This window comes from Podarcis filfolensis (assembly GCF_964270895.1).
Source record: "Podarcis filfolensis genome assembly, chromosome: 6".
NCBI lineage: Eukaryota > Metazoa > Chordata > Lepidosauria > Squamata > Lacertidae > Podarcis > Podarcis filfolensis.
In genome coordinates, this window is record NC_139609.1 from 63,464,186 (window position 1) to 63,487,465 (window position 23,280).

Genomic DNA, 23,280 nt, shown 5'->3' on the forward strand with positions numbered 1-23,280 from the left:
TCAACACAGATTACATGCATGCTTTCTTTCACCTTCAACATTTGGATTTGATATCCCGCTTTATCACTACCGGAAGGAGTCTCAAAGTGGCTAACATTCTCCTTTCCCTTCCTCCCCCACAACAAACACTCAGTGAGGTGAGTGGGGCTGAGAGACTTCAGAGAAGTGTGACTAGCCCAAGGTCACCCAGCAGCTGCATGTGGAGGAGCGGAGACCCGAACCCGGTTCCCCAGATTGCAAGACTACCGCTCTTAACCACTACACCACACTGGCTCTCAATTTGTAAATAATTTTTGATGTGTCCCATTTTGTTGGAAACATACAATAAGTAAAGTGGACATTTGTACACATTATCAAATTTCCCCATCATTTTACACCAGTGTCATAATAGATCCTTTTAAACACCACCCTCCTTCAAAACATCCTTTTATAACCATCACTTGAATTTATGTGTGTGTTGATCTTTTTTCTGTCCCGCTCCCATCCTAGCTTAATCATTTGGCTGCTTTTGACCTGTTATCACTAAAGAAGCTGATAACTAGGTATTTTAGAGATGACTCAATGTCTAGATCATAATATGGTGACATTCCAACACTGATTGAAAACCACCATTCATTCAAGCAGATCTCCTAAGCTTTATTAATGTTTTCATATTCATATGTTTCCAAGAGGACAGAAAATCCCCAAGTTACAATTGCTCATGTTTTTTTGAAAAACGAAGTACGTTTTAAAAGTTTTAACCTGTGATATCTTGCATGTTCATGCACAGTGTGAAAGCCTTTCAAAGCAACAGCAATGCTATACTACGTCTAGCGATCAAGCATCATGAAAGCAACTGCTAAATGCTTAAAAATCAAAAGCCACATGAATTCCCAGGCAGAAGCACACTTGACTGAAAACTGTTTACATTTTTTAGTCTTGTATACAAGATTTTAATTTTGTTACATGTGGAGCTCATGGAAGGCTGGATAGCTTTAAATAGCTGGAAGAGAAGCGACGAATGGGTACTACAATCTCATATGGGGGAGAGAGAAAATGTGTTTCTCTTAAGGTGCCCCCAGGTTTTAAGCAACTAAATCACCCACCTGAAATGTTAAAGTTGTTTTTGTTTTTAAAAGCTGTCAATTCACCAGGATTCCTGTGAAGCTTGGGAACAAGTGGAAATGTCCCAGGGGCTATGAATTCCCTATTGATGACTAGATTTGCACCTGTCTGAGCTATTTAGACACACGAACCACAATACAACAGCAGGTTTATAACACACTTAAGCCCATCTATTTCCATGGGTTCAATGCAGTGCCTTTTTTTTAAGAAAAAAAGGTGCCAGTATTCACCATGAAGGTATTACAGTAAGTGCCACACATTTAACATTGGGGGGAAGAAGAAGAAGAAGAGTTTGGATTTGATATCCCGCTTTATCACTACCCGAAGGAGTCTCAAAGTGGCTAACATTCTCCTTTCCCTTCCTCCCCCACAACAAACACTCTGTGAGGTGAGTGGGGCTGAGAGACTTCAAAGAAGTGTGACTGGCCCAAGGTCACCCAGCAGCTGCATGTGGAGGAGCGGAGACGCGAACCCAGTTCCCCAGATTACGAGTCTCTCGCTCTTAACCAGTACACCACACTGTCAGTACTACGTACCTTTGAGTACCCCCAGAAAAGAAGCACTGATTCAATGCATAATTCTGTGTTGTGTTGTTAACATGATGTTATAATGGCCACAAATCTTCATTGACGCATGAGTTGTCGGCGCAGACTCGGCCATTTCCTGTTAATAAGCCAGTTCTGTTCTCTAAAACCTTACCATATCTCAAGACATTGTTTTCAATACCTATCTGGATTGAAACAGGGGTGAAGGAACAATCTAAATGCCTCAAGAGCCAAATTCACAATGCTTTCTTTTTCCTTTTTTTTTAAATGACATTGTAAAATGTTTCAAGCATACACTGTTCCTCAGAGGCATTTGTCAATGCATGAAAAATATTAAGCATGGATCGCCAGGACTTTTGTTCATTGCTAACACTACATGTTTAGCATTTGTCTTCTCATACTCATCCCAAGCAGACATTCCTGTGCTTTTATATTTGCGCTTATAGGATGGGCAATGAACAAACAGAGTATGTTCTAAAGATCTGGAGAAGATCTAAAAGTCCTAGAAGGTCCGCTTGAGTTGACTGTAAGAATATAGCCTGAAAGACAGTTGCTGCTGCTGTTGAAGATTATGAATAACATTGTCATTTATTTATTTATTAAATCTGTATACTGCCATTCATCTGAAGAACTCAGGCCGGATCATCAATACAATTGTAAGCACTGCTGTGCTTAAGCTGACATCTTTGAAAAAGAGCAGATGCTCAAACTATTTATCTGCTTGATTTTAATTCCAGTAAAAAATAATAATAGTTCATTGTACCATTCAGTTATTTCCCACTCCCCCCTTTTTTCACCTTCTGCCAGGGTCAGACCCTCTTCTTTCATTTCAATCCTTATTTGACTTTAATAACATTTAAACTCCTGTTGAAGGCAATGTGAAAAGCACCCAGATAATTTCAAAGAAAGAATGGATTCTTTAAACCAATGCAAAAATGACGATTCTTACAGATCCCTGCTCCTTATGCCAAAACTGGAAGCAAGATAGATTGCAAGTAATGCCAGAGTTAAAACAACAGCAATACCTAAGACCTCATTTTGAACAACAATATGGACCAGATGTCACTGCTGCAAAGCCATCATGACGTTCTGTACATATAAATGTTGGAGGTTGTGCACAAGACAGCATTGAAAGTAAAAGAAACAGACCTCAATAGCTGCTGAAGCTTAGGTCTAGGTTTCAGAAAAGGAAACAAGCTTGGAACCTCATCCCACCAATCAGCTCATGTGACCTTTGGTCAGGAAAGAGAAGTGATGCACTTACCCAAGAGTTGTCATGGTGACAATAGTGTACCAAAAAGAAGCTGGGATGCTGGTGAACTTGCTGGCTGAAGATCCTTTCTCTGCATAAAACATCACAGTAGCAAAGATGATGATTGCCATAGTGAGAGAAAATAGAAGAAAACCAAGCTCTGAGGCACAGCTCTTCAGTGTGTACCCCAGGATTCGCAAGCCTTGGGAATGACGGGAGAACTTGAAAATCCGGAACACCCTGAAAACCCTCAGAGTCACAAAGGCTCCACTGACATCTTCGTTGTCTGTCATCACCAAGCCAATGTAGTATGGCATAATGGCCACCACATCGATGATGCTCATGACACTCCTGATGAACCTGTAGCGACTGGGAGCCGCAAAGAGTCGCATAAGGTATTCAACTGTAAAAATCATAACGCAAGCTGTGTCCAAGCAGAAAAAAGCCATTTCGTACCTTTCTCCACATGGCAGTTCCTTATTGCCAGGGATTGTTCCACATGGTACAGTCTCCACCACATTGGTGATCACAGAGACAGCAATAAAGAAGCCGGTGACATAGTAAAAGACTAAGGCTAAGGTGCTGGTATGGGGGTTCTCGAAGGCTCGCCACATGGTCTGCCGGAAGCTCAGAGCTGGCATAGACTCTTGCTTATTTTCGGAGTCACTGTCATCCATCAACCGCTCAGCATTTTCCCGTTTCCTGTCTTTGTACTCTTCATAGCAGCAGTCCCCAATGATATCGGGTAGGATCCCATAAAAGGCAAGCTCCTCATCATAGGCTGAGATGCATTCATACCTTGGGTAGTGCAGTTTTCCAGTCCTGTAAAAATTTAAGATACACCTAAAGACATCAGGGTCCCGGTCGAAAAAGTATTCCTTTGTGTCTTCGTTAAAGAAGAACTCTTTTTCTGTGCTGCCAAGCAGAGTGTCAGGGTACCTCTCCAAGGTAGTCCTCCAGGTCTGGAAGCGCCTACCACTCACATTAAGAATGATGAGCTCATCCTGTCGTTTGTTTTTATCCGTTGGGGCCAGTGGCATCGGACAGTTGGCAACTGGCATCCATCCTATGGCAGCCGCTCTGGCAAAGGGCAGCCATGCTGCTACACCCGCAGCCATGATGGATCTGATGGAAGAAGACAGCTCTTCTAAAAACTGCTTGACTTCAGTTCAATTCCATCTACAAATACAATTAAACAAAATTCAGAGTGAGTGGCCACTTTGCCTTTGATGCTATCTTTATAATGATTTAAGACAGTTGCCACCAACTTGGTGCCCTCCAGATATTTTGGACAGCAACCCCTACCAGCCCCAGCCAGCATGGCCAGTGATAACGGATGATGGGAGTTTCCTCCAAAACATCTGCATTAGGTTGGGGAAACCTTGGTTAGATGGTAGAGCAAAATGTTTTCGAACTTGCAAACTAGGTGAGGCAGATTTTCAGTGGCAACCACTGTACATTAAGTCTACCTGATGACATCTTGAAAAAGACTTCTGCTGCCCTCTTAAACATTCATAAGGAGTTGGTTAGACATATCCCATGGATAAGCAACCCTCTCTCAAAAAGCATACTGCAATCACCTTAACTGGATCCCTGCCAATTTTAATTCATAGCCTATTTCCAATGGTAGAAAGATTGGAAAGGGGTTTCTTAGGCAGCAAGACAGAAGTAGCCAGCTTTCTGCTGCTCCAGGGATTGGGCTCTCTGTTGATTCCACCCCCAATAAAACTCCCTAACTGTGATAGCCAAACATTACTGCTTAGAACAATGAATGTTTTAAAGCACTCATGATAATCAGCGTGGAAAAAGTCGTGGCATTGTTACTGGTAGAATTTTTGAACAGCAAATTATTCCTCATTAAAAGCATTTAAAAGCAGCATCAACACACTAATTTAAATTTGCTTCCTCACAAACAAGCTTCAGATATCATTCCCAGGTGTAAACAATGGGTCCTGATTTAGAAACTCGGAAGTGCAACAAGACATTTCACAAAACATGTTCTGTATGTGGAAAAACAACTCCTAGTGGTTCGTATTCACATTTAGAAGTATGTGGGGTAGCCTATCCTCATGTGACCTGTGTGGTAGTACCCATCACATTGGCATATTCAGTCATCCACATGAATATGCTGTCCAGTAGAACATTCCCCCAACTTTGTAGGTTGCTCAGTTTCCCCAGTTCCTCCGGGAGTGACCTATATGTCAAGCAGACAAAAACCTGGCTGTGCTACTTTTGCCCAATGTTGTAAGATCCAGTTCAGCTTTGCATATGCATTGCATATCCACTAGCACAACTTTTTCATCATGTATGTAAAGTAATTTCTGGAGCAGATCATATATGATCACTCCAAATATAGCTGTCAGAAGGGTCTAAAAGTGCTAATTTATTTTACTGGACGATTCATCCGTAGAGTTATCGGTCACAACTGCAAGACCAAGATTGATTTCTAATAATCACAGTAAGTGCAATGACAATGCTAATAAAATAGTAGGATATTGTGAGAACTCACTACCAGCAAGTGTTACTATCAGCTGAAAGGTTTATTGAAGTCATACATATTCAGGGGCCACTTCATTATCCAGACAGTGGTCTAGTGGCTGCAGAAACTGATTCCCTCAGTAGAGAGACTGGCATTTGTTGGGCTAATGCTGAATCCTTAGGGATTAGAGAGGGCTATGTGCATACTTATGGTAGGCACTGTTTCCTCTGCCAAGAGAAAACACACACCTCTCCCTAATCCCTGGGGATTCAGCACTAGCCCACCAGATGCCAGCTTGCCTACCGATTTGCTTACGGTAATAACAGGCATATTAATAATGCGTTACAGGCTACTGCATTATGAGTTTCTATTAGAGAAAGCACACATTACCAACAGGGAAAGTCAGGCATAAGCACCATTGAAATCAGTGTGACTCAAAAGCACAGTTATGTGCATATACTTTCAATGCGCTTCAAGTGTGTCTAGCTGGATTGCGCATAGCTTTTTAAGCCATGCATTAGGATAGCTGGACTATCTAAAAAGAACGAGGGTTTTCAATTTTGCCTATTAATGCATTAACAATGAGCATAGTACTTTGTGAAAGTGGCTTGGAAAGATGTTGCATAGGGAGATAGATTATACAATGCAAATATGTGCATGTTTTCTCATAAATAAGTCCCATTGATTTCAAGAGGACTTGCGTGCAAGGCTTTTTGGGTCATATTTATGCATATTTATACTCAGAGGTAAGCACAGGAAGGATCTCACCTTTGCAGTATAATGACAACAAAGCATCATTAGAGATACATTTATACCTGCCTGCATAGTAACCAGCTGTAGTGTTGCTTCATATAAACACTGGATTTTTAATTGGTTAATTACTAGCATAGCTGGCTATATGCCATTAATAAAAAGCAAAAGTGTGATCAGGATATGCAGCAATCAAATTTAATTTATTTTATTGTAAAACTACATGCAAATTATCTGATTAACAAATTATTCCAGCTAGCTATCAGGATGTAAAATGGAAGAACCTCACAAATTCAGAGGATTTTGTCTCTCCATTCACAGTTACCAGATTATTTTCCTAGAAAGAAGGAAGAGTCCTATATTTAATTTGAAAATTTTTCTCCTTTGGCTTCAGTCTACTTTAAAGAAGAGAAACTTACACTAATTATAGTAGACCAGCAGCTAAGCACCTCATTGCTCATTTTCTGGCAATGTTTTTATATGTATAATTTCTCCACTGGCAACTGTCTTTTTCTTGGTTACCTCAGTACGTCAGAATGGTACAGTATATTAGATATTAGACCACTGTAGTAGGCTAGAGTGGGTTCTTGAAAGAATGAAAATGTTAAAATTTCTGAAAACAGCCATTCTGAGAATGGTGCATATGTTGTGTACAGATGAGTCTTTCTTGATCTTGTGTGAACAAAGTGCACATTATATCAAAATACAACTCTTCAAAAAAGCCAGTGAGGGTCTTTCTAACTAAAACACCAAATAATAAAGTACATTGATGACAATACCCACGTACCAGCATGCCTAGGATGAAAATTAATTTTCTAAATGCAAAGAACTAGCTGTTAAAGGGAAGAAAAATGTACTTCACACTGTTGGTGAATATCCCGATTGCACACTGATTTATGCCATAGCAAGGGTTTGGGTATAAATGCCCTTATAAAATCTGCATCCAAACCCTTTGCTTTCTTTACCTTTCTCTTCCTTTGCATTTACTCTCAGATCTCCAGTGTTTATTTTCAATTATTTAAGTATTTGCATGTCATTTTTCCACCTCACAAACTGCCATAGAAACAGCTGTTTAAAACTTTTAAAATAAGGATAAAACATAAAGAGAAGGTGGGAAGAGGCCAGCCAAAAGGCAGAACCAGTAAAGTGGACATTATCATACCAGCCAATGAAATTAACAGTCAAATTCTATAAAATGGCAGAATTTTTTTTTAAAAAAACCACCCCAAAAACCAGAAGATTACAAAGGAAGCCATTAAAAGACTTGCTGAATAAACTAGCTTCAAGGATTAGTGTTCTGCTCTCCTATATAAGTGAATGGCCACCATTCATTCTTACAAAGAAATAAAATGCTGCATTTGAGCACAGCCCCAGCCCCCACCCCCCAGTGCAGGGAATGAGTCATATTGCACCCTTTCAGAGGATTCAGAATACAAATCTGCTTTCCCCATATATCCTGCCAGTTATAATGATAGGCATTTTGCTAGCTAGTATCCAAAGTTCACTACTGGAACTATCCTACAGTGATCCAGGACCTGATATCTTTCTGCCTGGATTGCTACAGTATGTTGTATGTGCGGCTGCCTTTCAAAGCAGCCTGAAAACTGCAAAGTAACTGGGACTGGTTGTTAGGAACATATCATACCAGTACTTTCAAATCTTCTCCAACATGCAGTCCATTTCTAGGTCCAGGTCAAAGAGCTGGCCTTTAATGCCCTTCATTGCTTGGGACCTTGGCATATGCAGAATCACCTCTGTACATGACTATATCCAACCTTAAGATTATGTTCTGACCGCCCATGCCATTTCTGAATGATAGTTCAATGTTTCAACATTCTTGGTTTTGATGTTTTGTGGAACGGGAGGAATCAACTCAAACCCATACTAATCAGGGGTGAGGCAGACAATATGTAATATAAATCATAATACAACAACCACCTGGAAGACTGAGGAATCAGAGTTACAGTGTGCATATTCAGGGTAACCTTCTAGATTTTGAGAATGTACCCCACCTGAATCCACACACCCATTTTTGAGGGGTGGGGAAAGTTAATACATAAACACATCATCTCCCTTGAAAGCTATCAGAGTGAGACTGATATGTCCATTCAGAGAATATAGTGTTTATTTATTTTATTTATTTCATAAAAGTTATACAGCACTTGATTGTAATAACTCAAAGCGGTTTATAAAAGAAGAACAGGCTCCACCCTGTGTCCATCTTCAAGAGGGTCAGGGGTAATTGATGCCTTACAAACAATAAAAATGCACAGGATAAATTCCTAAGAGAGATGATGTCAGAATTTTCAGATTTGCTTGGTAGTACACAGTGTCCCGGGGTGGTGCTGTGGGTTAAACCACAGAGCCTAGGACTTGCCGATCAGAAGGTCGGCGGTTCGAATCCCCGCAATGGGGTGAGCTCCCATTGCTCGGTCCCTGCTCCTGCCAACCAACAGTTCGAATGCACATCAAAGTGCAAGTAGATAAATAGGTACCACTCTGGCGGGAAGGTAAACGGTGTTTCCGTGCACTGCTCTGGTTCGCCAGAAGCAGCTTTGTCATGCTGGCCACATGACCCGGAAGCTGTACGCCGGCTCCCTCGGCCAATAAAGTGAGATGAGCGCCGCAACCCCAGAGTCGGTCACGACTGGACCTAATGGTCAGGGGTCCCTTTACCTTTACCTTACACAGTGTCCCCACCACTACCACCATCCTGTTCAAGAGGCTAGCTTTAACACAGCTGCAACTTGGCTGATAATATTCCAGCCTTTTGTTCATTGACAGAACAAAGTCACAAATAGATCCCAATAAGTCAGTGCTGAAAGCAGCTTGCAATACTTTTGATGCCAGTCACAGCTTTTCCATTTGCCTGGGCCTTTTACCGTAGCCCTACTGCATCCTTAGTTGCTGCCTTTTAATATTGTTTTATGGTTGTACTTTATTGCTTTTATTGTATTTTATGGCCGTATGTCCATTTTTGGTTACCTTTATTGTTCACCACCCTTTAACAAAGTGCAGTTTATCAATACCTCAATGAATAAATGAAATGAAATAAACAGACAGGTACAGAATACCATTATGTTGCTCTAGAAGGCGGTTCCATGCAGTGAGCTGAGAGTACAGGCAAACCCTGATGAGAGCTCTAGCAAAACATACAATTCACTTTAATCCCTGCAAGAAGTAGCATCTATGGATGCAGAACAGGACTCAGAAGTCATATATTTCTGAACCTACTGCAGATTCCCTGATTTAATATGAAACCAATTTTAATGGGAAACTCCAAGAAATAATCAAACCTTAATTTAAGTCAATTCCTAGGTTCACAGTATTAGACTCAATGTCATTTCAGCATATTGGTCTATAATGGGCATGTCAATGAATAAAGCAGGAGCTGGCAAAGCATGCACTTCATACACAGTTCTCTCCTGCTGATGGACGGATACTGATGATAGAACAGAATGTAAAACTTCCAACATTCTTCCACAACCAAAAATGAAAAGAAGAAAGGGCAGGAGATATGTTACCAACGAAGAATTTTGTGATGCTCACGGGCTTGAGATTCTGCAAAATGTACTGGGTTGTATCCCATAGTGCCCTTTGCCCTGATGGAATGCACTTCAATCCCCCCCAAAAAATTGCTCCAGGGGGTTGGGGAGACCCTTTGGATCAAAGAGCCTCATCAGTGCAAGGGAGACCATTGGCTACAATCTGTGGTTACTGGTTGACATTTTGTTCCCTGGCGGCAGTTTTTTTCCTATGAGCAAAGAAATGTTACATTGAGACTTACATCAGAAGATGATATGAGGGTATAATTATTGGAACCAGTTAAAGAAACTGAACATAGAACTGTCACATGATCTGCTACTTTCCCATGACATCAATGAAAGCCAATTATTTAAAAAATGTGTGATTTCCTATAAGTTACCCTCTTGATACATGGCCACTTATTTTTAGTAGCTCTGCAGAAGATTTTGATAACATTCAGGGATTGCATCAAACTACTCGGGGCTCACATGGCTAAGCAATTTTAATGGGAAAAGTAATATGAAACACAGGCTGCTCAACAGAGACTTTTAGAGAATACTGGATGGGCATGGAACAATGCTGGATTTATGTGGTAATTGTGTGACTGAAACGGAGTTCTTCTCAAAATTCCTTAGAGGCATCAGAATCTACAATTGCGTAATGTAGATCTTTGTTATAAATTCCAGCACTGTGTGCATGGCCACTCCACAATGTTGCCAAAGGCACTCCTAATGTGTCCCATAAAGCATTACTTAAGACACTAATAGATCATAAATGGGTTACACATTTTAAAACCACTTTTTTAAAAAAAGAAAGAAAAAAAGCCTTCTGGGTCTGTATGCTTACTCTGAAACTGTAAACTCTAGCTATCTGCACAAGAAATTAGAACATCTGAGTGAATTGGAAACATTATGTTGACATGTTATCACTTTGAGCACAATACCATGTATGCTTATTCAAAAGTAAGTCCTGCTGCATTCAATGGCACTTACTACCATTCCAAGAACATATGCATAGGACAGCAACCGTATCTATCAATTCCAGGAAGTGCAGACAATTTTCTGATCATGTACGGGCTGTTGGCTCAGGCTCCAACATATAAGTTACATTTCAGAAGTCAATAAGTATTATTATTATTATTATTATTACTACTACTACTACTCTTTTTCTTCTTGTTGTTGTTGTTACAGTGTGGTATAATTCAGTTGCTTCCAGTAATTTTGGGGAGTATATTTTAGGATATCACTGATACTATGTGGAAGGGCCATGGCTCAGTGGTAGAGCATGTGCTTTACATGCAGAAGGTCCCAGGTTCAATTCCTGGCACCTCCAGGAAACCTTGAAGAGCTGCTGCCAGTCAGTGCAAACAGTTAGCTAGATAGACCAATGGTCTGAGTCAGTACAAGACATCTTCTTATGTTCCTAACATTGAATTATTTCAATTTCTATCTAGGGGTTGCTTCAAAGTGGGATAAAGACAGAACTGAAAAGGTAGCATGCAAAAGCATAAAATATATAATTGGTGTGAAACATTGATCTATGTACGTGTATCACTCAGTGTTTTATTACTCGGTAGTTTGCAGATGAAGGGCTGTGAACGACTGCTGTTGAAAAGTTATATGCTTGAAGTAAAATGAGAGCAGAGGAAAAGTCTTGTCGGTGGTGTTTGATCTGTAATGGCTGTTTCACACATACAAGTCATTATGTGACACTGCAGTTATTGACCATTCAACATATAGGTATTCATTCACTCTTAGTTCCATTGACAGAACTTACTTCCAAGGGGATGCAAAAACTATGTATTTGTATTGCCAACAAATACTAATAAGGAAGCAAAGTTAATTAATTAATCAAATCCAACTGTTGATCTTGATCTTTCCTAGACTCCACCCCCACCCCACCCCCCAAAAGTAAAAGCTTGAGAGGAAAGACTGCACACAGTATTTTATGTAGCCAATTTAGCAGCAACAGGTTAATTTGTGGAAAGGTATAGAAAAACCTCTCTTCACAAATGCATATAGCATTTACAATAAGAGTATTGTGGGCCATGCAGAATCCATTTAGGAGCAAAGTGCATTCTGCAAAAGTGCCCCCCCAACCATCACACACTGTTGAAGACAATAGTTCACTTGTTACCATTTCAATTAAACATATACAAACATGAATTGTAAACTCCACACTGGGGCAATACCTTTATTAGACCAACCAAGTGGCAAACTTTTGAGTTCGCCAGAACTCTTTATCAGGTGAGATGTTACACATAGTGGGCGTGTGATCGGGTTAGGGGATGACAAAACTCAAAAAAGAACAGCTACAAATTCCTCATCCCCTCTTCCTCGCCTTTGTGTAAGACATTTCCTGAGGAAGAATTCTAGACAACCCCCTTCTCACAATTTGGTAACTTTTTAAATGGTTCTAATAAAGCATTGCCTAAATGTGGATTTTGAAGTGTTCAACACCCTCTTGAACCAACTATTGTTTTTTAGACATTTTTTATTATTCTAAAAAGCTAAGCATATTACACACTAGACAGAGATGTCTTGACAGTATCTTTTACTTGGCAGTCTACTGATGGTATTTCGACTAGAGAAGATTGTGTGCATGGTATGACCCTTAAAGACTGAAACCAAATGTCAACAGACTGTGGAAGCAAACAGACTGTGTTTTCTCTAGGTAAGTGCCATGCCCCCCAAAGGGTGCAAAGAAAATGGTAATCCAAGGCTTTCCTGCTCTCTCAAAAAGATTGCTCTTTCCAGCCACTCCAGCCATCCTTCCACATGTAGAAATAAAGCTTGTTTGAGCTATGTCTTGCTTTATTGACAATAATTTTATTTTCACTTTGAAAATTCGAATCCACACTCCTTTCTGGGATCAATAGTGCACTGGAGAAAAACTTTAAAGAACCACATATTTATTCCTGTTCATTCAGGGGGAAAAGGAAATAAATGATCGACTTTCATCTCATTAACTTTTGACACCATATCAATATTTCTGGGTGTCACTGATCATCCCTAGTTAGACTTGTTTTAAGAAACTTAGGTTATCTGTAGAAGCAGATAAAGGTAACTTCAAAGAGCAGGGAAGGCTGACAAACAGAATAATGTGAGTTTCATGGAATTATAAGAGCAAGGAGAAAAGCTGGTATTCTGAATACTAGTGTTTCCTTTTTAAAAAGTCCTTTTTATGTGGGTCAGGTTCCAGTTTCAATGATCTTTTCATTTAAAATGCAAACTATGCTCAGATGAGATTTCTACACCCTCTCTCAATTAGATCTCCTCCTCCACTTTCTCCCATGGTAGATAACAAAACTTCTTGCAAAAGATTTCCTCTCTCTTTTCTCTAGCAAATGTACTCAGTGAAAGCAAATCTTAGAGCAACAGGATAGAGACATGCAAACTTCATTAATCCAGCCTCCCCCCACCCCAGCACATAAAGCCAGCATAAAGCCAAATTAGCCAGAACTTACCTTGATTTTTTTTTTAATCACCCACACAATAGATGGAAAACCACACATACAAAATGATCATGGAACAAATGAAGACCAGTCCTTTGGGCTGAATGTGAATCACCTTCCCTAAGTCGGAGCTCTCCACATGCAGTTTGGAGGAATCGGGCAATACCAGCAGAGGGAAAGTAGAGAAAGAGGTGACTAAACGGCTTATCTTGTTATTGCTGAGCCTGGTAAGCTCCTGGATTGACAAGATGCACTTGCCTGATCAGTCCTATCCAAGCACTCCAACTTTTCCCTCATTTGCTGGTGAAGAATGGGGGACCAGAATGTCTCTCTTGGAAGGTAGCTAGGAAAGCAAGGTTATGAAGGGAGAGACTGTGTACACTGAGAGAGAGACACCAGTACATGAAGTTATTCATCTGCATGCATGGCTTGACATGGAAGGGCGATGTGACACGGGTGAGGAAACTAAGTTACCTGTTGGAGGCTCTCTACTTAGATAAGCAGGCACCGTTTCTTAGGTACGTCTTGCAGCCAAAGTTGCTGATGCCCATTTTTTTCTTCCTTTCTAAAAGAAAGCTCTTTCCTTCAGCTCCTATGCAACTCTATGATTTCTGGTTCTCATCCCTTCGATTTTCCATGTATGCACATCCCTCCCAACAAACACGTTGAAATTCTATACTCAATTACCTGTGAGTTAAGTCCCATTGAACCCAATGGGGCTTACTCCTGAGTACCCACGTATAGGATTGCCCTGCGCCTTTACTTCATCCCGTTTTGGGTCAAGTCCGATTTTGCATTTTGTCTTCCCACCTTTGCCTAAATCTCCAAATCCGAGCGCTCTTGCCTTTCGGAGTTAAAAGAAGCCTCAAGGAAGTGACTGATGGGCTACAGCGGGGCTTAGTGACTTCGGTAAAGTAATACAAATGCATACATACACGGAATACAGGCGCTCAGCTGCTTTCCCCGGCGTGCGTCATCTCATTCGGAGATTCAGATTATACTTAAGCAGTGTGTGTGTGTGTGTGTGTGTGTGTGTGTAGGAGTTCAGCGGAATGAGCTGATCTGTGCTTTGGAAGCAAAAGGAGAGAGAGGGGGGAAACAAAACGGCAGAGAAAGGGAAAGAGCACCGAGGGAAAGAGAGAAGTGTTGATTAGCATCTCATCTCTCTCTTTTTGGTCACAGTTCCCAAAAGCATCCACCGTCCAAAATTCAGGTAAGGACTTAAGAGGAGAAAGAAGCAGAAACTCGTGTTTCTGACGGGCTGCAAGGAAATTCATCTCCGCCCCCACGCCCGCCGCACCCCCTCTTTTTTTCTCTCCCCCACACGCAGACACACACGCACTCCTCGAGTGCTCCTTACTTTACCTCCTGGGCGAGGAGCTCCCTTGCCATGCCATTCCATCCTCTTCGCGGGTGCCCGTTCAGCAGCTGGGCTGAGGAGGTTGCCATCCAGATGCTGAAGGCGCTTACTCTAGCTGCTCGGACTGGGGAGGGCGGCTCCAGGGAGGAGGAGGCGCTTGCCAGGGGCGCGCTTAGCCCATCAGCTCAGCAGGCGCACGGAGAGGGCGCAGGAGCTGGGTGTGCTGCTGATGCGAATGCGCGTGGACGTCGCCTCCCATCCTCGTGTTCCGCTGCCGTTTTTGGTTACCTCCCTGCCCGATTCTCGTTCAGCAGACAGATGGCGCAGTCCCACCAGGCTTGCACCAGTCGCCGTGTGGCCGAGCCCTGATGTCCACGCTCCACAAGTCCGCGGGCGGGAGCGAGGGGCATTCAGCACCACGAGAGCGGTGGACAGCTCCTCGCGTTCCACAGGCTTCCTTCCTCCGACGCTCCCGGCAAGTCCGTCTTGCGGCCGTTTCTTTTCTCCAAAATGCCTGTTGCCATTTGGAAAGGGCCACCCCGATGACGGTGGATCAGGAGCGATCGAGGAAACAGATCGAGATCTGCAGGCACAGATCACTAGGCGGGTATCTGGCTCTGGCCTTAATGGAGGAAACCAAGTTCAGCGAGTAAAGCCTGACCCTAGAACTCCCGGGCAATAACATTTTGTCTCTCCAGGAGTGGGAAGCCAGTGGACATCGATATATTACTGGACTCTCACCATCCGTACCCAGCATTGTCAATGGCCGGGGATGATGGGAATTGCAGTACAACAAACATAAGGAGTGCCACAGGTCCCCCCACCTGTGCTCTAGGGTATAAGCTGCTCTCTGGGATAGGAAACATTTAGCAAAAAGTTTAATAGCATTTTCTGCAATTTTAAGACGAAAACAACCACTTAGGCAGGGGGTTCATGTAGCATCTTCCACATGCTAAATGGGATTTGAACTTTTGCATTGATATGGCAAAACAGAGCAACAGATGACTGTAGATGAGGAAAACCAAAGGAATAGCCTTTGAGATGCAGCGATGAGGTTCGTGACAAAGGTTTGCCAGACACTCACTTCTCACCAGCAGATGTCAGTCAAGATGAGGATACTCTAAGACATTCGAGAAGGTAGTCTGCCTTCTTCTGTTCATATCCAAGTGACAGCTGCGTGTATGATTGGATGGCAAATAATGGAGAAGTAACACCTTCCTTGTCCTCTTGCCAAATTCAGAGCACTGGGTGATTTAATCATAGTCTACTGTGAAGAAGATGACAGTGCAAATGCACAGAACAAATTCTGCCCCTCCACATGCTGCAAGTCATTCACACAGTCAAACTGACATATCATGAGTGGTGGGTTGAGTGGATCTGTGCCACTTCTGCAACATTTAATTGATGCCTCTGATTAATCAATTAAAATCTTTATAACTGACTAAAGAAAAGGCAACTCTGATTCACTGGGCAACACATTTTCTTTCTTTTGTTTTCTTAAAAAAAAATTCCCCATGTAAGTACTTAGTGCTTGCCTTCTGCAGTTCTTATATCTTAAAGGATAATTCTCTCTTTTTTAAAAAGTAATATTTATTAAAAATTTCACAAAATTACAAAAATAAGGGGGGAAAATAATAGAACAAAAAATTACAAAAAACTGAAAAATAAAAACACTTAAAAAAAAAACAAATCAATTTTTCCATGACTTATCTTTCATTTACTTGTTTCCTTGACCTCCTCACACCTCCCTTTTTTGTATTCTAGTTCAGTTAGTTAATTCAGCAAATCCTTTCCATCTTTATTTTTATCTTAATCATTTATCTTAATATGTTGTAACTTTACATTCTCACCTGCTGACAACCCATTTTTACATACTCCTTTAAAACATTACTGCTAAAACCACATAACTTCATTCCCGCATCCTTCTAACATTCCTTAATTTTACAATGTTTCTGTAAATAGTCTTTGAATTTCTTCCAACCTTCTTCTACCGATTCTTCTCCCTGGTCTCGGATTCTGCCAGTCATTTCCGCCAGTTCCATATAATCCATCACCTTCATCTGCCATTCTTCCTTGGTGGGTAAATCTTGTGTCTTCCAATACTTTGCGATGAGTATTCTTGCTGCTGCTGTAGCATACATTAAAAAAATTCTATCCTTCTTTAACACCAATTGGCCGACCAAGCCCAGGAGAAAGGCCTCTGGTTTCTTCAGAAAGGTATATTTAAATACCTTTTTCATTTCATTATAGATCATCTCCCAGAAAGCCTTAATCCTTGGGCACGTCCACCAAAGGTGAAAGAATGTACCTTCAGTCTCTTTGCATTTCCAACATTTATTATCAGGCAAATGATATATTTTTGCAAGCTTGACTGGTGTCATGTACCACCTGTATATCATTTTCATAATATTCTCTCTTAAGGCATTACATGCCGTAAACTTCATACCTGTGGTCCATAATTCTCTCACACAATGGGAAATGCCTCTTCCAATATGTTGCTGCACCATTTAGAAGCAAAGAAATAGTTCTTCCCCTAAAAGTGATTTTTTTTATATAAAAAAGCTAAATTATGTAGATTTAAATGATTCATTTAATACTAATCAGTGTCTGGATGTGGAAACAGACTGGAAAAGGGCCAATAAACAGAAGCTGAATCCATACAAGATGGGAAGATTTGGGGTGGATGATTCGTATGACCAGGGAACTGATACTCATTCTGTGCTACAAAAATGAGAAATCACTGTCCTTCCTGATGACAATTCTCATCAACCCCAGCCAACATAGTCAATGGTTACGGATTATAGGAGCTTCAGTCCAACAACATCTGGTCCTGTTGCACTATAAAGGGTCACATTCCCTGGTATCTTCTTTGGCGGTCACTCGTAGCCGAGTAAGATTGTCTTCCATAAACACGGTTTTAACAGTGAGTCCGTAAGTGACTGTGAAAGCTAATTCTGGATCCACACGTCCTTCTACAGTGCGAACATTGGTTTCTGGGCGGGAGTTGATCACAATATGGATTTGCCAAGCGTGCCTTCCTCTTAGCACATTTCTCTCTTGCGTCCTGAGTTCGAGTGTCTTCAAAGCCCATGGCACCTTTGGTAAAGGCTGTTGTCCAACTGGAGTGCTTGCAGGCCAGTGTTTCCCAGTTGTCAGTGTTTATACTACATTATTTTAGGTTTGCCTTGAGAGAGTCTTTAGACCTCTTTTGTTGACCACCAGCATTATGCTTTCCATTTTTAAGTTCGCAATAGAGTAGTTGCTTTGGAAGACGATCATCAGGCATCCGCACAACATGACCAGTCCAATGAAGTTGATGTTGAAGAATCATTGCTTCAGCACTGGTGACTATCAGTATTGACGGCATTTCCAAGAAACATTTTTTTAATAGAAAAATAACCATTAAACCTGATCTCTTTCTTCCACAACCAAAAGCAGCATGGAATTAGCATTGCATTTACCAAAGTGATAAAGCTGGCACAGTGCAGAGAAGCATGCAGAAGATGTAGCATTTAATGTAAATAGGGTCCCCAGGGAATAGGGATTTCCTACTAAGAAATCCAATCACTTTCTCCATGACCTGAAGCAGTATGTGTGGTGGGGATGATTACCTATGCCAGATGTTATGGGACTCCAATTCCCATCAGTCCCAGCCGCATGGCCAGTTCTCAGGGATGGTGGGAGCTGCAGTTCTACAACATCAGGAGAATAATAGATTCCCCATGTGTGTTTCTAATATCTGCAAATACAAAAAACCCCCATGTATTTCTTCCTGAACTACTTTACTTGCATGGGCAAGAGAGGTATAAGAAATCTAAGAGCCCTAGGAAAGTTGTGCAATAATCAGAGGACTAGTATTTTTTAAAATAAATCAGATAACTGAAGAATTTACACTTGCAGACTAATATGAAAAATAATTGTAGCAAGAAAGTAAAGGTTAATAACACTTTGGTAAACATATACTATTTCTCTAAAATTGTGTCTGTATGTAATAATGAGCAACTTCTTATAAAACAAACTGGCTTTGTTGATAAAACTATTCATTATTTTCCTAAGGGACAAATGGATTTTCCCAGCATTTGGCTATATATATCCTGGCAACTACCTGTAAATTAAACATTACTTTTAGGCAGTGCTTTTTTCTGGGCGTACTCAAGTGTACACAGTACTGGCACCCTTTTTCCCTAGAAGAAAAGCACTGCTTTTAGGCCCACAAGTTCTGTTTCATTCTTTATGTATCTGAATAAGATTTTCTTTGGAACTGTGACATTCTGTAATTTGAAACATTAGAGGTAAGATTTCTTTCAAGACTTCATTGATATTTGGACATGATGAACAGAATACAAAGAGTGGCACCTCAACACATATTTTGTGCATTTGAATAAATGATGCTCTATTAAATAGTGTTAAACACCAATGGTAAATGGTAAATTTTAAAATACATTTTCCTTTATATTAGCACTGATTACATTCCAAGGTCAAAGGATTGCTACCTTGGTGGCCACATTGCAACCATTACCACAATGGTTAGAGCTGAATAGGATAAAAAAAGGAGAAAGTAATGGTGCAGATGAGCTAGTGATAGACGGTCAGTAGTCCAAAGAGAGCAAGAGAAAGAAAAAGTCAAAGAAAATAGGCATCACCAGAGTAGGGTAGCCATTTATCCTGATTTACAGAGGAGAGTCCCTTATCTGAGTGGCTGTCAGAGGATAGTTCTCTGTTTGAACCCATTTAAATGTGTGCCTTGTCCAAATGCTGTTTAAAGGTAAAAAGAAAAAGAAAAACCCTAAGAAGGGAGAACAAGAGTCTTGAAGCTGCTCAAGAATAGTTGGCATCTGGGCAGCAGACTGAATAGGAACACTGGTCATCTGGTCGCAGTCGTAGTCCTCCCCTTTCTCTTTAAATTATAGGAAGCTCTTCTAAATATGCATCTATATATAGAAAATAGCATAGTGAATTTCATGCAAATACTGTTTTGTGTATCTGCTTTTCTTGCAATGTATAACTGACCACTCTAGTCCAGAACCAGCTGGTTGGGAAAGGAATCTGGGTCTAGCAGTCACACACACACCCACACACCCTACCTCTTCATGTCATTTTGAAATCAGTGTGCTAGCTATCAAATGTTTCTCACAATCTTCTGTAGAAACATTCACTTTTCTAGAGCTGCCTTCTATTGCTAGCAGGTGAGAGCCCACAGTTGAAATATAAAGATGTCAAAGTCCCCTAGAGATGGAAATGAGTTTACTTTCACTCATAATGTCATCCTCCAATAAAATGTCCCAGCTCTACTCTTGTTTTCTCTGTGCTTTAACCTCTTCTCTCTAACATCTGTGGCCTGGCTGTGATTTTTCAGCAGCTGTTCCCTTGTGACATGTCCCTCTTTTAACTTTCTTTTTCCATTAGAAAAGCTAATCTGGGAGTTCTTTGCTCCTGCTCCCAATTCTGTACATTTAAAAAGAAAATAAAAACCACAACCAGGTGGCTGGGCAGCAGAGCTAGGACCAAGAAAAGGTGCACTATTCACCATCTCTCTTATTCGCTTTTTCACTGGCCTTAGTCCTTGGTGTAGCATGTCATTTAATAGTCTTCAGACCTTAAGTACAACCAACAGCACTTAATCTAGCTGTGTATTTTAAATACAGGTTGTTGTTGGTGGTGGTAGTGGTTATATATTTATTTATAACTCACCTTGTTCCATGACAGGTACTCAATGCATCTTATAGATAAAAGGTGGATTATGTACATAAAGTCTAGGTTGCACTCCTCAGATCACTAAATCTAGAACAGGTCAGTGGAGTTATCTAGTACACTAAATTCAAAACAAAGTTGGAAAAGAAGCAGCCTATAGATCAGGATCCAGAACTGTTTTGGCATGCCTAAGGGGTTGGGCATGGCTAGTAGGATATTCTTTCTACCTTTGTATGATAGAGCCCCATGCCATTTCACAGTATTGCTCTTGAAGTTCCTCTCCATTGCAAAAACTGTCCATCATTCATGGAGAATAGATTTTTGAGAAACAAAAGTCCAAACTGCCCTTGGATGTGTGGAACATGTTGTGTTTTGGGGGTGGGGAGGTGTCCAGGTCATTGTCTGTAATGTAGCTGCTGCATCCAAGCCAACATACCGTATTTTTCATCCCATAGGACGCTCCGTCCCATAGGACGCACCTAGTTTTTTTGGTGGGAAATAAAGGGGGGGAAATTCCTTTATTCCCCCCCAAAAGCAGGTCGGAGAAACTGAACCAGGTCGAGGAACAGCGGGATGGCGGCGCTGCGTCTCCCTGCTGTCCCCCAAGCTTGTGGGACTGGCCGATGTCTGCCCAGCGCGAGGGGCGCTCTGATTCAGGGCGCCCCGCCCGCCGGGCGGCAGGCTGCTATCCGCAGCATGGGGAGCCCTGCAGGGAACTCCTGCAGGGCTCCCCACGCTACGGATGTGTTCCCGAAGCGCCGGGTGCCCTGAAAGCAGAGCGCCCGATGCTCCGAGAAGCAGGCTGCTATCCGCAGCCTAGACATCCCTGCGGGACATCCCACAGGGCTGCCTAGGCTGCGGATGTGTTCCCGAAGCGCCGGGTGCCCTGAAAGCAGAGCGCCTGACGCTCCGGGAAGCAGGCTGCTATCCGCAGCCTAGACATCCCTGCGGGACCTCCCACAGGGCTGCCTAGGCTGCGGATGTGTTCCCGAAGCGCCGGGCGCTCTGCTTTCAGGGTGCCCAACGCTCCGGGAAGCAGGCTGCTATCCGCAGCCTAGACATCCCTGCGGGACCTCCCACAGGGCTGCCTAGGTTGCGGATGTATTCCCGAAGCACCGGGAGCTCTGCTTTCAGGGCGCCTGACGCTCCGGGAAGCAGGCTGCTATCCGCAGCCTAGACATCCCTGCGGGAACTCCCGCAGGGCTGCCTAGGCTGCGGATGTCTTCCTGAAGCCTGGAGAGTGAGAGGGGTCGGTGCGCACCGACCCCTCTCGCTCTCCAAGCTTCAGCGAAAGCCTACATACGCCCCATAGGATGCACCCAGATTTCCCCTTCATTTTTGGAGGGGAAAAAGTGCGTCCTATAGGGCGAAAAATACGGTAATTGGTCTAGGGCAGCCTTTCTCTACCTGAGGCACTCCAGATGTTGTTGGACTACAACTCCCACCATGCCTGACTGTTGGACATGCTGGCTGTAGCTGATGGGAGCTGAAGTTCAACTTAATTGTAATTGTAATTAATTGTAATTGTAATTAATTGTAATAATTAATTGTTGTCCTGAGAATATTGAGGGTGTCATGAATGAAACGAACACAGAGAAGAGTGTGGTTGGTATCAGGCAATCATAGCCAGTAATGGCAGTTTTGGGGAAAATAGTTTGGGTCACAGCCATTTCAAATAATAGCTGTCCCATTTTATTTTATTTCAATCATATGTGGAGTGCTTTTCAAAACCTTTGCAATTAGCAAAAAAGAGGGATTACATATATCTAATATATGTGGATACAGTAGCAACTTAATAACATACATCAAGAATAAACCATTTTAATGATTATGACAATATGCATGCATGCTTTAAAAGTTTTACTTAATTTACATAATCCCAAAGCCAACTCACGTCAGCCTTTTGCCCATTTGCAACCTGATTATGAGATACGTTTCCCATTGGAATTCTGAGGCTTTACACCTGACTCCTATGGAAAATACTGAATGGTAATTGGTCCAGCAAGATCCAAATATTCTCTAGGATGGCCACAGAGAAAGTTTTAGAATAATTAAACACTAGAGCTGAGCTTTCATTGAAATGCTTACCTTTCCTGAATGTTAGATTTCAGATGAAAATCTGCCTGGTTCACCATACCTTGACTATTTGGAAACTGCCTTAGTAATATATTATAACACTTTAATAACATAGCATTGTCATAATAAACACCTAATAAACCAGAGCTGACCTTTACTTTTTCTTTGTATTAGTTTCCACACCTCTTTATGGCTGAGAGGAATTCTAAGCACAGCACTTCGGTGAACAGGGTCAGGTTGCAGGAAACTGAATCTTGTGTAAATAAGGAACATAAGAACTTCTGGATCAGGACAAAGGTCTATCTTATTCAGCACCCTCTTCTCACAGTGGCCAAGCAGATGACTCTGAGAAGCCTGCAACAGCACTGCCCCCTCCCTTGATTCTCAGCATCTGGTGTTCAGAGGCCTCCAGCACTGTAGGTAACACATAGCAATCATGGCTAGTAGCCATTGACAGCCTTAACCTCCATGAATTTGTTTAATTGTCTTTTAAAGCCATCCAAGTTGTTGGCCATCAGTACCTCTTATGGAAGTGAATTCCAATAGACTATGTGTTTTGTGAAGAAGTCATTTTCTTTCTTCTGTCCTGAATCTTCCAGTGTTCAGCTTCGTTGGATTGTCCTGAGTTCTAGCATTATGAAAAAGGGAGGAAAATGTGGGACCGCAGCCTTTACAGCTGCATCTCAGCATAGCAAGCATGATGACAGTGTTGGGACATGATTCTCAAGAGATATAAAATGTGGTTACTGATGTCTTTTGCCTTTGATCTGAATCAATTCTTAGGGATGGTGTCTTCTTCTTCTTTAAGTGGAATCTGTTAGTGTAATCAATCATTTAAAAATTAATCTGATTATACATGGAACCACCACGACAAATGTAATCAGTTATTTTAACATTCCTAGGGAGAATTACCTAGGTTGAATGGCCTTGTCATAATGAAGACATGGTGGTTCATAGCAGTGTGGAAACTAAGGAAAGGAGTGAATGTTCCCATGAAGGGGACAGTGGTTCTTTGCTAAGAGTACAAAGAAAGAGGTGACACTA

General features: G+C 41.7%; 1 protein-coding gene across 6 annotated transcripts in view; it reads right to left on the reverse strand.

The window, feature by feature from the left end:
• Positions 1–14,954, reverse strand: part of KCND3 (potassium voltage-gated channel subfamily D member 3) — a 278,646-nt gene extending 263,692 nt beyond the window's left edge. Inside the window, exons 1-2 of one of the 6 annotated variants that reach the window (XM_083617427.1) lie at positions 14,475–14,954; positions 2,914–4,080 (exon numbers count right to left, since the gene is read on the reverse strand). In XM_083617427.1, coding sequence (XP_083473553.1) covers positions 2,914–4,019 — 1,106 coding nt within the window. In that variant the 5' untranslated portion in view covers positions 4,020–4,080; positions 14,475–14,954. Of the gene's footprint in view, positions 1–2,913; positions 4,081–13,583; positions 14,010–14,044; positions 14,064–14,474 lie in introns of those variants that run through there. The other 5 variants (XM_083617428.1, XM_083617429.1, XM_083617430.1 and 2 more) reach the window with 5 other exon arrangements.
• Positions 14,955–23,280: the final 8,326 nt, after the last annotated feature.